This window comes from Monodelphis domestica, chromosome 5 (genome assembly GCF_027887165.1).
Source record: "Monodelphis domestica isolate mMonDom1 chromosome 5, mMonDom1.pri, whole genome shotgun sequence".
In the NCBI taxonomy this organism is placed as follows: Eukaryota; Metazoa; Chordata; class Mammalia; order Didelphimorphia; family Didelphidae; genus Monodelphis; species Monodelphis domestica.
Window position 1 is genome coordinate 4,567,322 of NC_077231.1, and position 15,441 is coordinate 4,582,762.

The 15,441-nt window shown below is 47.2% G+C and overlaps 1 protein-coding gene across 3 annotated transcripts in view; it reads left to right on the forward strand.

The window, feature by feature from the left end:
* EFCAB6 (EF-hand calcium binding domain 6) overlaps positions 1 to 15,441 on the forward strand; it is a 245,006-nt gene that overhangs the window by 86,332 nt on the left and 143,233 nt on the right. For all 3 annotated transcript variants that reach the window (XM_056797487.1, XM_056797489.1, XM_056797488.1), the window contains exons 10-13: positions 832 to 980; positions 4,750 to 4,860; positions 5,972 to 6,080; positions 9,134 to 9,304. In XM_056797487.1, coding sequence (XP_056653465.1) covers positions 832 to 980; positions 4,750 to 4,860; positions 5,972 to 6,080; positions 9,134 to 9,304 — 540 coding nt within the window. The remainder of the gene's footprint in view (positions 1 to 831; positions 981 to 4,749; positions 4,861 to 5,971; positions 6,081 to 9,133; positions 9,305 to 15,441) is intronic.

Genomic DNA, 15,441 nt, shown 5'->3' on the forward strand with positions numbered 1-15,441 from the left:
CTTTGGCCCATGAGCCCAACCCGCGCCACCCGGGCACGCCACCCCCTGGGAAAGGCGGGATGAAGGCAGAGCGCAATCCGTCAGCTGTGAGGGGGGCAGCAGGCGGCGGGCCAGCCTAGGAGCCTGTCACGATTGCTCAACAGTAACAGCAGGAAAGTCCTCCCAAGAAGCGGAGCCATCTCCGTCTTCTTTTATGTGTCATCTCCCCGCCTCAGCTAACCTAGTTTGCTGCACTTTTGGAGTCCCACAAGCAAAGCCCATTTTCCCGGGGTTTTGGGGGGGGCGCAGAGAGGGAGATGTGTGTGTGTGTGTGTGTGTGTGTGTGTGTGTGTGTGTGTTATTTTCCCATTAATTAAAAAAAGGACCCAAAGGAGAGCAAAAAGAAACAACGAAGGCAATGCTTGGTATCTACCATGTTTAAGTCGTTCTTCCATTTGTTGTTTTTCTTTATGGCGTTTCAAAAAGGAGCAGATTTTAATAAGATGCTGTTGGCTTTTATTGTTTGATTGACCTGATTTAATGGAGAGCAGCCTGGCATGGGCTCACAGTAGGGATGGCTTGGAAGGATATTAAGGAAGATGCATCAACTTGGCAGCTTTCCCAAGTATTTTTAGCTCCTTGAAATGGGAGGCCGAGCCCCATCCTCACGAAGGCGCCTCCCCTCCTGTCTGCCTTGCCCCTTGGGCGGCGCGTCTGTAGGGAGCTCATTGATCAGGCCTCGGAGGGTCAGCAGCTCTTTGGTCACTTTGGGGAGGGGAGGCCTTGCGGAAGCAGGCCGTATGGAGAAGGAGGCCCCTGCTGAAGGCCGGCTCTCCGCTGAATTCCTTCTAGTTCGGTGTGTCCACGTCAAACATCGAGAAAGCCCTCAGTGCCTTTGACACCACCAAGAGAGGCTACGTGTCTTTGAATTACCTCAAGATTGTTGTCGACAACTTCGTATTCCCGTTACCAAAAGACATTTTTCTGCAGCTCCTGAAGAGGTAAGTTTTCTTGGGCGATATCTCAAGATGTTAACCAAGTGGGAGGAGAAGGAAGAGGGCCGGGGGTGGAGTGAGCGTGGGGGAAACGGGGGTCGGCGGAGGGCCACCCCGGAAAGATCCAGAGAGGAATGCCTGGGCGGAGAAAACGGGGAGAGGGTGCTCTCTGCAGCGCAGGAGGGAGGGCGCCCATTGGGGAGATCCCGGATCCAGCCTCGTGGGGGCAGTACGTAAGCACAGGGGCTCAGCCACCTCTTTGGGACTCCTGGTTTGGGGCCCCAACACGGTCTAGTCTGGACATGGCGTGGAATATGGCACGGAGACCTCTTCGGGCGGCGAGGAGGGAGGGTTGACAGGGCGTTTTCAGCAGTCTCAGTGGGTCCTTGAGCTTTTCTCTTTCAGATCTCTCCAAATACAAGTCAAGACTCCAATGTATGGGGATCATTTGAGGGAGCTGGGGCTAGTTAGTCTGGAGAAGGGAAGCCTCAAGGAGCACACGCAGTGATGGTTGCCTTCACGAGTCCGAGGGGCTGTCATGGGCCAGAGGGGTTAGATTTGTGCTCCTTGGCTCCTCGCGTCAGAATGAGGAGTTTCAGCCAAGTGGCACAGGGAGCAGACATGGCTCAGTGTCAGGAAGGATTTCACACCATTGTGCGCCCCCAGAGTAGAATGGAAGTGAGCTCCTTGTCATTGGAGGTATTCAAGCGGAAGGTTTCTTGGGGATGCTGTAAGGAAAGAGTTGGATTGAATGAGCCCCGAGGCCCTTGCTAACTCTTCCTGGGCACTGGCACTTTCCCCAAGGGCATCGAAGTGGCCGTCCTTGGAATCCCCGTTCCACCGGGCAGGAGGTTTTGCTACCTGCGTGGTGGGAATTCTATCCCATTGGCTCACCAGACCCCCTTTAAGCACCACGTATGTACCAGACATTGGAGATACAAAGGTGAAAAGCCATCTAGTCCTGGCCTCTACCCGTTTCCACTCGCATCTGTCCTACGGCAGTATGGCCTCCTTCCAAGGCTGCTGCTCCTGACACTGGGGAGGCCTGTGAGTGTGAGGTCAGAGGTCTGGGTGCTGGAATATTTCTACTGTCCAACCTCCAGACGAGGAAACTGAGGCTGAGGGCCAGAGCCAAGATTGGGACCTGGGACTTCCCCAGATCTGGGCTCATTCCATTAGCCATTACCCAGATCTCCAGACATCTGGTCCCATGATCCTACTGTCAGGAAGAAGAGCAGCCTCGAGATGCTTCTCATCCCCAGCTCTTGACTTCAGAGAACTTTCCGTTTGGGGGGGAAGGACAAGGACCCTTAAAAGCTTGTTTCCCCCCGAGTCCAGGGGAGAGTGAGTTCAGAGGCCTGGGATCCGTCTGAAGCTGGATCAATGGCTGTCCCCTGGGATCGTGAGGAGCAGAATCAGGGATGCTTCTTGGGCGTCTCCTCGCGGGGTCTTCTCTGATTCTCCCGGCCTCCCATTGCTTCAGAGGGATGGTGGCATCCTCACGTGACTTACCCGAGCAGTGAACTGTCGCCTCGGTGCAGACCTGGGAATTGGGGCTCATTTTCCCCTGCCTTGCCTAAGGAAGGCTCAGAGGAGAGAGCTGGGCACCCTTGGGGGGCCTTTAGCTAATGTTGACACTAGCTTCATTCCTTGAGACGGAATCTTAGTGCTCCGCTGGAGAAAGCACATGGCAACAGAGCTGGAAGGAGGCCTGGGACGGTTCAGTCCTCATTTCTCTGATGTTTGGCTGTTCTAAGGCTCCTCCTAGCCCCGACACCCCCTGTTCTAAGCTCGCTCCCAGGTCTGATTTCCGAGCCCACCCCTTCTTCCTGACCCACTTTAATCACAGCCAGGAACACAATAACAATAACACCACCACCACCGTGACATGGCGTTCCTTCCCAGGCAGCACCCCACCTCCCCCCTTTAGAATAGCTTCATTTGTTTGGAGGTTCTGAACCCACCCTCTACCCCTTGAGTCTGAGTGAAAATCAGGGTTCCTGAGGTTCACCCACCCTGGGGTGTCCATCATCTCTCTGGGCTGTTCATTCATCTTTGGAGGGCAGAGCTCCCAGCGCCCTCTGTGTGAGCCTTGGCATCGGAGGAGGGGTAGCTTTTGGGGACTTGGGTGCCCCCCATTTAAGGCACACAGCAGCTCCCCTCAACACATGGCCCCAGAGGAAGCTGGCTCAGAGGGAGAGGCGGCCTCCAAAGGGTCCCTGGACCAAAGGATGCCAATGTAGCTGCTGGAGGTCATAACTGGGATGAATCTTTGGGGGGTCTGGAGAGCAGCTGTGTGGAACCTCAATCCCTCCATCACTGCCCACTGTTGCCTCCCTCCCTCCTTCGGACAGGTCATCACCGCCCCACCCACAATCTTACTTTGCATAGGAAGAGAGGGAAAGGGAATAAGCATTTATTATGTGCCTACTGTGCATTCCAAATGGATCTCATTTGATCCTCACAACAACCTTGGAAAGGAGGTGCTAGCACCCATTTTACAGGTGAGGAAATGGAGGCAGAGAGGTTATGTGACTTGTCTGTGATCACAGCCAGTCCGTGTCTGTGGCTGGATTTGAACACAGGTTTTCCTGAGTCTAGGTCTCGGGCGCTCCCCACTGTGTGCAAAGCATGGCGCCGTGGCCTTTAGCCTTTGCAAACTTTTCAGAGGGTCCTGGTATTCCTTCTTGTTCCCTTGGGAACGTGAAATGTTCATGTTTCGAGATAAAAGTATGTGTGAGGACAGTGAGGGCCCCGGAGATCAGGCCATTGACGAGAAGGATGATGGGAAGGTCCGCGTCACTTACACATGTGTAAGGAGGGGGCAGATGAGAGACACGGGTGCGAGGGATCGTCCGTCACAAGCATTTAGTAAGTGCCCACTGTGTGGCCAGCCTGGTCCTCAGCACTCACATACGGCATGACAGTCATCCAGTCCAAAAAGGTACTGACAAGCTGGATCGAGGAGCCAGAAATTCAGGAGGGAAAAATATCAAGTCTTACTGAATTCACAAGCTCCGGATGGGAGAGGCGTGGTTTGTTGGAAGAAAATCTGGGGGTCATAGTGACAAAGTGTCAGCTGACAAGGCAGCCAGAAGTCCTGCTGCCATCTTGAGCTGAATTAAGAGGGATGCAGATGCTCTTCTGGGGAGGCGAGGAGCTCCTCCTCCACCCAGCTCAACCTTTATCCAGAGTGCTTACCCCAACGTAGAAGATGGAATTTGATAAGATGGAAAGTGTCCAAGATGGCGACGAGGCTCAAGTCCAGGCCATTTGAGGACTCCTGGAAGTCAATGGGGCTTTTAGACTGGGCGGTGGTAAAGGAGGGGAGGGGGGCAAAGGACTGCTGGGGTAGCTATCTTAAGTAGCAGCAGGCCTGTGTCCAGCATTGGAGCTACGTAGCCGCCTCCTGCTTGGCTCCCGAGCACAGAACTGGGACCAGTGGGAGCTGGAGGGCTGTGGAGGGGCGACTGGAGCTCTGTATTATGCCAAACCCTTTTCCTGGGAAGGCAGCGAGTTCCCCACTATGACAGAAGGGATCCCTGCCCACGTACAGGTTGGGTCCGGGGCTGCCACCGTCTCTTCCAGCTGCTCTCAGGTCTGTCTATGGTTCTGTCTTTGAAGCTCCTCCTTCCTCTCTCTAATCCCCCCAAGTGGCCACTCTGTTCTGGCTGGCCTTAGGCGGAAGCCTCCGGCCACTTCCTGGGTCCCGGAATCCAGGGGGCCCAGAACAGACACATCGGTTTTAAACAGCATTTCTCTTTTCTTGGCCCAGATTAGGATTTAAAACCACCGGTAAAATCGCCTGGAAGCAGTTTTTAAGAAAATGCCAAACCTCTGCCATAATCGAAAACGCATTAACGATTCCTGTGAAGAAAAAAAAAAGGTGAGTCGGGCACTAAACGCCTGGAAGAGGGAAGGAAACGGGGGGGGGGGGGGTTCCAGGCTGGTCACTGAGGGGTAGCACAGGGGACAGTAAGTGTATATGCAGACACGCCTACATTCTGGCCTCGGACTTGATTCACAAAAGAACCCAGACAGGGCAGGACTTTTATGCCCATTTTAATGGAGGGACACTGAGGCCCGGGGAAATGAAATGCCCTGGCTCCAAGGTCACTTAGCCAAACAGGCCAGGGCTGGGGCTCTAGGATGGGCTGTTAAATCTGTTAACTGCAAGTCCTTCCCCCACACTGGGCACTGCTGAGCAAGCAGACCTCATGCCATCCAATAGTAACAATAATGGGCGCTTGGTGGGCGCTTTGCAAACATAATCTAATTTGAGCCTCCAACACTCCTGGGAGGGAGACACTGTTATTATCCTCATTTTACACATGAGGAAACTAAGTGAAGTGACTTGTCCAGGCTTATACAGCTAGTAAGTGTCCGAGGCTGGATTTGAACTCGTCTCTCTGACCCTGGGCTCAGGCTACAGCATACCCTGCCCACCTGAGCTCCTCTTAAGGGCAGGGCATTTTTCTTGTTTTTGGCTTTGAGTTTCCAGCATCTGATGTCATACCTGGCACAGGCGAGGTCAGTCAGCCAGCCAGCCAACCTCAACTTAGCATGAGTCAGATACTGAGGATACAAAGAAAACTACTTCATGATAGATTTTTTATTTCATCTCAATAAATGTAGGAAAGACAATTGTGTTTCAAAGAATGCAGGCTGAACCATTGATCTCTATTTTAATTTCAGAGTTAGGTTCCCAAAGTAAAAAAATTAGCCCATATATATTTTTAAGAAGGGCCTCAAGTCAAAATTTGAATATACTGGCTGCTAGTGGGGCAGTGTGGATAGAGAGCTCATGTCAGGAAGGCCCGAGTTCCACTTGTTATGTGGGTGACTTTGGGCACTGAATCACCCCATCTGGTGCCCATTAAATATCAGTACAGGGTGGATGAGAGACTTAGCTGGCTCGCCTGAAGTCTTGAGGCTTGAGGAAGGGCTATCCTGGATTAGCCAGGGAGAAGACCACCTTCTCTTGTTCTTCCCTTCAGAGTTAATGGAACAGAACCCACGTCCAAGGAGAACATTCTCACGAAGCTTTGCAGGCATGTGGATGATGACCTTTCCTCCTTGAAGAAGGGCCTCCAAATGATTAACCTGGTAAGATTGGGGACTGGCCCCTCTGCTGAAAGCCCCAGAGAGCCAGTGAAACTGAGGGAGGGCCTGCATGTCTTGGGGGCATCATCAACCACCCAAAGGTTCTGCTTGAAGATCCCTGGTCTTAGCCTAGAGGGAGGGTTCCTCTCCAGGGACTTCTAAAGGAGCCATCCCATGGAGCAGCTGGAGGCTAGTTCAGGAGACGATGACTACTCATTTTCCTCTGCTTCAGACTGCTCAGAACCTCAGCTTTCTAGACTCAGAAGTTGCTCAAAGCTGGCCGGTCCCCTTGTAGAGTTATTCAGTTGATTTAAGCCATTATGGTAATGAGGAGGGGTGTAGTACAATGGATAAAGCCAGGAGGAAATTTGATCTTAGTGCCATTTCCACCTTATGTATGAACTGTGTGACCATGGACAAGTCACCTAACTTAAGTCTAAGTTCCCTTACCTGGGAAATGGGAGTAATGAGGACTGCTGTGACTCCAGCACCATAGACAGCTGCTGAGAGGTTCAAATGAACCATGGCCATCAAGGATTTTGTGAACATGCTATAGAACTGTCCATTTTTTCATTGCTCTTACGGTTATTACGCCAGAGGAACAGGCCCCGTTTCTGGGTGCTCAGTTTACTGATGAGTTTAATCCCTAGTAATCAAGAGATGGGAAAGCTTCAGCAGACCCTAAGGGAATGAGAAAGCCTTTGGGTTTGACTCAGATGAGCTCTGAAAATATAAATTGCTGGAGAAAATCTTTTCTATAGGGTTGGCCTCATTATATAACCCTTCCAGACAGCAAGGGAAGGGGCTTGAAGAGCCCCTGGGATGGAAGGAAGAGGGAGAAGGAAGATATGAGTTCGTTGAGCCCCTGGGAAAGGATAGGATGGCTGAGTGGGGCCCCAGAGACGAAAAGAACAGGAGGAACTTCTAAGTTTAAGGAGCCCCTGGGGCAGAAGAGGATGGCTGAACCCAGGACCCAAAGCCTAAAGCTAGAGGGAGAGGAATGAGCTTGTTGAGCCCCTGGGGTAGGATAAGATCACTGAGTGGGACCCCAGAGGTGGAAGGAAGAGGGAGAAGGTGTGAGCTTGTTGAGCCCCGGGGGCAGGATGGGGTGACTGCGCCCAGGATGCTGAGGTCCTCAGCAGGTTGGTAACCGCCTCTCTTGAGAGTGGCGGGATTTGTTAGCTTTTGTTCTCCAGAAAAATCCATCTGTGGGGAGTCAATTTGCTTAGCTGGGCCTCAGAAGGGCGTGCTGAATGGAACCCACCTTCCTGGGCCATGAAGTTGCTCCTTTAAAGTAAATTGGGCCCTTGGATGAAAGTGAAGGGTGTTGTAACAAGGAGGAGAGCTGACATCCGTAGGGCCTTTGGGGTTCCAAAACACCTTCCATTTTAGGAAGTAAACATTAATGTTCAAGATGCCTGGCTAAGTGCTGCCAATACTAGGACCCAAACAAAATAACGCTTGCCCTCGGGGCTTCCATTCACTGGGGAGGTTCAAACTCTACACTGAAAGTGAAGAAGATAAGCAACTAATTGACTTTGGAAGGAAGCCAGGAGAGGAGGAGGAGGAGGAGGAGGAGGAGGGCGGCAGGATTTGGTGATTTCCTCCATCACTGGCATTCAGTGGTAGGAGAAAAGGAGCAAGGTCAGCAGTGGGAGGTTGTCCAGGGTTGGGGTTTGGCAAGATACAGTCAGGGATGAGACAAGGGGGTCAAGGGATCTGAATGTAAAAAAGGCATCTCTATATCCACTATGTTTGCCGGGTCTGAAGATGGGAAGTCCTGGGTTCAAAACTGGTCTCAGACACTTTCTAATTGTATGATCTTGGGCAAGTCACTTGACCCCCGTTGCCTAGCCCTTACTGCTCTTCTGCCTTGGAGCCAATACCAGTATTGATTCTAAGACAGAAGGTGAGGGTTAAAAAAAAAGAAGAGGGTGGAGTTGAAGTGATTCACTCGGGGACCAAGGGAGAAGAGTAAGGGGAGGGAGGGTGGTACTTAAAGGATGGAGGTACTGGGAGCCATGGTGGAGATGAAGGCCAGGTTTAGGAGGAGGCAAACCCAGGAAGATATGAAAAGATAATAACAGATTGCACTTTGAGAAGGGGATTTCAGTCTTCATGAACAGGTGTGGGCCACTTGTGGGTGAGGACAGGATCAAGGTGAGTGTAGATGAGGTGGCATGGAGGAGCTGGGATAGAGTTATTGAGGAAGGGTTTAATTTGTGCAATTTGTGGGACTCAGTATCTCACCACACTGGAAGAGGGAGTTTCCTCCTTGGGAATTCCCTACAGGAATGAAAGCACTGGTCCAGTCTCTATCAGACTAAGCTCCCTGAGGGCAGCTCTTATTTCTTATGCACCACTTGAACCCTGAGCCTAGGAGCCCGGCCTGGTAATTTAGTAGTTGTTGAATGTGGGTTTGGAAGAAATTGACCACAGGGGTGTTTGGGGGCCAGCCAGGGCCTAAGCCATACCTTGAAGTTTTAGAATAATCCCTAGACCTGGAGGTGGAAGAGACTTCTGAGACCATCTAGTTCAATCCCCTCATTTTACAAATGAGGAACCTGAGGCAGATAGGGGTGAAGTGACTTGCCCAGAGTCACATAGCCAGTCAGTGCTCGAGGCTGGATTTGAACTCAGATCTTTGAGCCTCCAGGCTCCATTCTGTGGACCAGCTCTAGTCCTTCTTCACAGTTCTCTGTCTCATTACTCTCTTCTCTTCTCCACAATAATCATTCTCAGTTCCTTGCACTATCTCTCCTCTTCCAGTTCCTAGCCCAGCTTGGATCTTTCTGCCTTCCTTCTCCTCAAATGTTCTACATGTTTACTCATAGCTACAGCTTCCAGTAGAGCTACTTACAGTTCATCCTACAAGCATTATTATACCCATTTCACAGAGAGAAGAAAACAGGGTCCCAAATCTCCCCGGAGGACTGAGCGGAGGGTGGGTGGTTCCCAGTGTTCTGCTTGCCAGCCGAGCTGGATGGCCAGGATGTTGGTGTTCTTTCACGCCGGTCTGTTTCCTTCTCTTCTCCTTCACATCCTGGTTGATTCAGAAGCAGGACGGGAAGATCACAGGAAAAGAACTTCGGCATGTCCTGAACTGCGCCCTCTGGAAAATGAATGACCTGGAGTACAAAGAGCTCATGCAGATGCTGGACCCCACAGGCTGCGGCTTTGTGAACTACATCACCTTCTTGTACCTGCTGGAAGAGGAGTACTCGGCTGTGAGTTTACTGAGGGCCACAGACTGGGCTGATAGAAATGCCAGGCCAATGGGGGAGACCTTTGGGCCTGGGGACCGTAGCATCATTCAGAGGGCTGGGCCTGCTTTCCACCCCTGGCACATGGACATCTCTGTAGGGAGTGGGAGAAAGTGGAGCTTTTCACAGGTTTCCACTGCAGTGCTGTTTCAATTGAAGGGGACATTCTGTGTGTGTGTGTGTGTGTGTGTGTGTGTGTGAGAGAGAGAGAGAGAGAGAGAGAGAGAGAGAGAGAGAGAGAGAGAGAGAGAGAGAGAGAGAGAAGAGAGAGGGAGGGAGAGAGAAAGAGGGAAAGAGGGAGGGAGAGACAGAGAGAGACAGAGAGACAGAGAGAGACAGAGAGAGGGAGAGAGAGATCTCTTAGCAGAAGATAATCAGCATACAAACTCTGGGTAGAGCCACCCCAGGAGAGGATCAGGTTCAGTACAGGGCTGAGAGGAAAAGATTGGGGAAAGGACTCTAAATATCCCTCAGGAAGATGGAGGAATGGCCTGGAGGCCATGTTTTTTCCTTCCTCTTCCCTTCCCTCCAGGCTCTTGTTTTTTTTTTTCTTCTGGTGGCCACATCTCTATGTGGAATGGAGGCTTCTTGAAGGCAGGGACTATCATTTTTGCTTCTATTTCCCCCCCTCTTCCCCACTCCCCACAAAATGACATGCACATAGTAGGTACTAAAGAGATGTTTGTTGGTTTAAGTTGAATACTGAATTTATCTTGGGGAACAGAAGACTTGGGAGGGCCAGGAGTACTTGTTTTGTAGTGTCTGAAGGGCTGGGAGAAGATTTTCATTCTTGGGGTATCATCAGTTGTTGGAGCACATCATATTGACCCTAGAGGGGAGAATGGAAGCAGAGGGTGGGAGCTACTGAAAGGCAGAGTCAGGCTCAAAGGAAAGAAAAGCTTGGGAGGAGGGTGGGAATGGAGCCAAGATGTTGGAGAAGATACATGGATCCAACCTGAACTCTCTCAAATTACCCTCCCAACAACTTTTCTCAAAACAAATTCTGGAATAGCAGAACCTACAAAAAGATGAGGTAAAACAAATTTTCAGCCTAAGATATCTTAAAAGGTTGTCACAATTGCAGTCCCAGATCTCAAACTATACTATAAAGCAGTGGTCATCAAAACAATTTGGTACTGGCTAAGAGACAGAAAGGAGGATCAGTGGAATAGACTGGGGGCAAGTGACCTCAGCCAGACAGTATACGATAAACCCAAAGACCCCAGATTTTAGGACAAAAATCCATTATTTGACAAAAACTGCTGGGAAAATTAGAGGACAGTGTGGGAAAGATTAGGTTTGGATCAACACCTCACACCCTACACCAAGATAAATTCAGAATGGGTGAATGACTTGAACATAAAGAAGGAAACTATAAGTAAATTAGGTGAACACAGAATAGTATACATGTCAGATCTGTGGGAAGGGAAAGATTTTAAAACCAAGCAAGACTTAGAAAGAGTAACAAAATGTAAAATCAATAATCTTGATTACATCAAATTAAAAAGTTTCTGTACAAACAAAACCAATGTAACAAAAATTAGAAGAGCAGTAACAAATTGGGAAACAATCTTCATAACAAAAACCTCTGACAAAGGTCTATTTACTCAAATTTACAAAGAGCTAAATCAATTGTACAAAAAATCAAGCCATTCCCCAATTGATAAATGGGCAAGGGACATGAATAGGCAGTTTTCAGATAAAGAAATCAAAACTATTAATAAGCACATGAAAAAGTGTTCTAAATCTCTTATAATCAGAGAAATGCAAATCAAAACAACTCTGAGGCATCACCTCACACCTAGCAGATTGGCTAACATGACTGCTATGGAAAGTAATGAGTGCTGGAGGGGATGTGGCAAAGTCGGACATTAAGTCATTGCTGGTGGAGTTGTGAATGGATCCAACCATTCTGGAGGGCAAATTGGAACTATGCCCAAAGGGCAATAAAAGACTGTCTGCCCTTTGATCCAGCCATAGCACTGCTGGGTTTGTACCCCAAAGAGATAATAAGGAAAAAGACTTGTACAAGAATATTCATAGCTGCGCTCTTTATGGTGGCCCAAAACTGGAAAATGAGGGGATTCCCTTCAATTGGGGAATGACTGAGCAAATTTTATCTGTTGGTGATGGAATACTATTGTGCTCAAAGGAATAATAAAGTGGAGGAATTCCATGGAGACTGGAACAACCTCCAGGAAGTGATGCAGAGCGAAAGGAGCAGAACCAGGAAAACATTGTACACAGAGACTGATACACTGTGGTACAATCAAATGTAATGGACTTATCCATTAGTGGCAATGCAGTGATCCTGAACAACTTGGAGGAATCTACAAAAAAAACAACACTATCCACATTCAGAGGAAAAACTGTGGGAGCAAAAACACAGAAGAAAAACAACTGCTTGATTACATGGATTGATGGGGATATGACTGGGGATGATATAGACCCTAAAGGAACATCCTAGTGCAAACATCAACAGCATGGAAATATGTTCTGATCAAGGACAATACCCAGTGGAATTGTGTGTCAGCAATGGGAGGGGTGGGGGAAGGGAAGAGAGGAATAGAATATGATTTTTGTAACCAAGGAATAATGTTTGAAATTGACCAAATAAAATAAAAAATAAATTAATTTGAAAAAAGAAAAAAATAAGGTTGTCACAAAAAGCTATCATACCAGGTGGAAGTGGGGTGCAGATCAATATATTAAGGCAGATCTCACTATGGTAATCCCATACAAGCCTTGGGGGTGGGTGAATCAGTAGCAAAGGGTTCCAGAGCTCTCAGCCATAGAAGTAAGGAGGGGGTTGGACAAATGGGCAGAAAATTATTACAGGGATCCCTTTGCTGGTGCTAGGTACAGGGGCTCCATTGTATTGCCTATATGCAGATCTAAGTTGCAGTTCTAGGATGAGGAGGAGCACCATTATATATGTGACAAGGAAATCACTTTAAAAGACTGATATATATTAATTTAAGGTCGCCAAGGAATTCAGCTATGTAATTCCTAAATGAAAACTCAAGTCAGCAGTCAACCTTTTATGGAGTTTAATTACAAACAGGAGGAAGAAAGGTATTAGAGATAGAGAGAGAGAGGGAGAGAGAAAGGGGAGAGAAGGGAATAGGGCTTAAATACCTCTTCTGTTTAGGCTGGGCCAAAAGGCCCAAGCCCTTAGATAGCTGAGGCAAAGAAAAGAGATCAGTCCCTATCACTCACGTGACCAAAATGGAGAAACAGTCTCAGGGGCCTCCACCTCCAGCTTCCTTCAGAGCAAGCTTCTCAGAGCACAACCTCTCAGAGGAAAAACCTCTCCAACCAAGCACCTCTAGTCCTCAGACCCCGCTATCTTTAAGGAAGCCATCCAAGTTCCCTCCCCTCAGTTCTCACATCTACCAATCACTGTCCATGTCTTCCCTGTGCCAATGGTGGCTCTACCCTAATCCAGGACCACCCAGAGGTCTGTGGCTTTGCACATGTCTGTTGAAGGTCATATTCTCAAATAATTAAATCTTGATCTATGCTGCAGCCCTTCCTAAACCCTGTTAGGACTGAGTAGGGTGGAAATTGTATTTTCCAAGACCTGGTTCTGTCATTCCAAGTATCTCTATTGTATCAATTCTAAAATCAATCATGACTCAAAGAACTTCCTGTTCTATGCTTAAGCATAGGTCAAAGCCCTTTCCATTGTTCAGCAAAAGGTTTCTGTCCTAAAGTAATTTTAAGTAGGGAGGAGGAGGAACCTCCCATGCCAATGGGGTTCACATTCCAATAGACTATCAGTAAGAAATTTTCCAAGTATGAAATTTCCCAATGGTGAAATTTCCAACATTTATAAGTCTAAGAAATTTTAAGGTTTACATATACCAGTACTTGTGGACATAGGGGAGCATGGGACCCTGGTTATGGTTCCAAGGGGTTAAAAGAGTGCTTGTGGCACAGACCAGAGTATAGGCTGGGAGGATATTAAACATACTTCTCCTTATATCATACCACCTTGGAAAATCTGAAAGCAGATAGATTCGCAGTGCCAGCTCTGAAGGCAACTGCACAAAGAACTTGAAGCTTGGAACAGTGTCCCCCCTTCACCACAGGAACAGAGCCTAACTTGAATAGTTTGCTAAGTTAAAAGACAACAAAAAGACTGGAAAGTGAGCAAAACAACAACAAAACAGCATAAAAAGTTATTTTGAGAAGCCCAAAATACAAAATCAGAACAAAGCAGCAAAGTCAATACTGCTGTGTCCAAAGCCTCCAAGAAAATAGGAATTACTTTCATACCCCAAAAGAATTCCTGGAGGTGCTCAAAAAGGATTTAAAAAAATTAAATAGGAGATGTCAGAGGAAAATTGGGGAAAAACAAATGAGTGATGTAGGAAAATCATGAAAAAAGTCAACACCTTGGTAAAAGAGACACAGAATATTGAAGATAATATCTTAAAAATGGAATAGACTAATTGATGAAAGGGACACACAAAGAAGACAAGACCTTTTTAAAAAGAAGACTTGACTAAGTGGAAAAAAGGTATCCCAAAATTCACTGATGAGAACACCTTAAAAGGCAGAATGGAAAAAACTACAAAAATTCACTAAGGAAAATAACTTCTTAAAAAGTAGACCAACTTAAAAAGTTGGTCAAATGGAAAGGGAGGTACCAAAGTTCACTGAAGAGAATAACTCCTTAATAATTAGAATTGGACAAGTGGAAGCTAATGATACCACGTGACATCAAGAAACAATAAAACAAAGTCAAGAGAATGAAAAAAAAAGAGAAGAAAATGTGAAATATCTCATGGGAAAAACAACTGTCCTGGAAAATAGATCCAGGAGAGAGTATCCAAGAATTATTGGACTGCCTGTAAGCCATGATCAAAAAAAAGCTTACACATCTTCTTTCAATAAATTATCAAGGAAAATTGATACTCCAGAACTAGAGGACAAAATAGAAATGGAAAGAATCCATTGGTTACCTCCTGAAAGAGATCCCAAAATGAAAACTCCCAGGAATATAGCTGAATTCCAGAGCACTTGGGTCAAGAAGAAAATGCTGCAGGCAGCCAAAAAGAGGAAATTCAAATATCATGAACCCATGGTCAGAATAATATAAGTTCTGGTAGCTTCTACATTAAAGGATTAGAGGGCCTGGAATGTGATATTCCAGAGGACAAAGGAGCTAGGACTTCAACCAAGAATCTCTTACCTAGCAAAAAAAAAATGGGATTCTATGAACTCCTCTGACTTTCAAGATGAAAAGACAAGAGGTAAATAGAAAATTTGACTCTCAAATACAAGACTCAAGACACAAAAAGGCAAACAGGAAATACAAATGATAAGGAATTCAATAATATAATAATAATATCCCTACATGGGAAGATGATACTTATAAGTATTAAGAACTTTATCCTTATTAGGGCAGTTAGAAGGAATATACATACATAGGACAAGGATATGAGATGAATAAGCAGGATGACATCTTAAAAAATAATGAAGGGACAAGAAAGAGGAATGCATTAGGACAAGAGGGAAAAAAGAGGTAGAATGGAGTAAATTATCATATAAAAATGGCTCAAAAGTGCTGTTACAGCAGATGGGGAAAATAGGGGAGGTAGGGAAGGGAGTGCTTGAACTTGACTATTAGAATTAATAAGGGAAAATGTTTTGCATGATTTCACATGTAAAATCTCTATCAGCTTACCGTCAAAATACTTTATAAGGGGAAACTATTGGGCACAAAGTGTTAAGGTCATCTAAATTTGAGTTCAGCCCATATAGGCCCATTCAGAAACTCTATACATGTGTTTTTTGGAGGTATATGTATGATCCAGACAAATGCGATCTGTCTTCGATGCCACCCTCCCTCCTCATCAACTATATTATTTTCTAAAGAAATGGGGGAGGACCCAACTTCGATTGTGACTGTCAATTGTGAGTGAGACTCACTGCCAAATGGAGTCATCAGAGGGCAGGCTTCACACACAGAAGAGGTTTGCCAACAGTAATGGGTGTCACAGTTTAAGTGCTGACACATTGGAAGAGAGAATGTCAAAAATCTTCATTATTGAATGGCTCCTCCTGGCATTCCATTCAGGAAGTCCCACGTG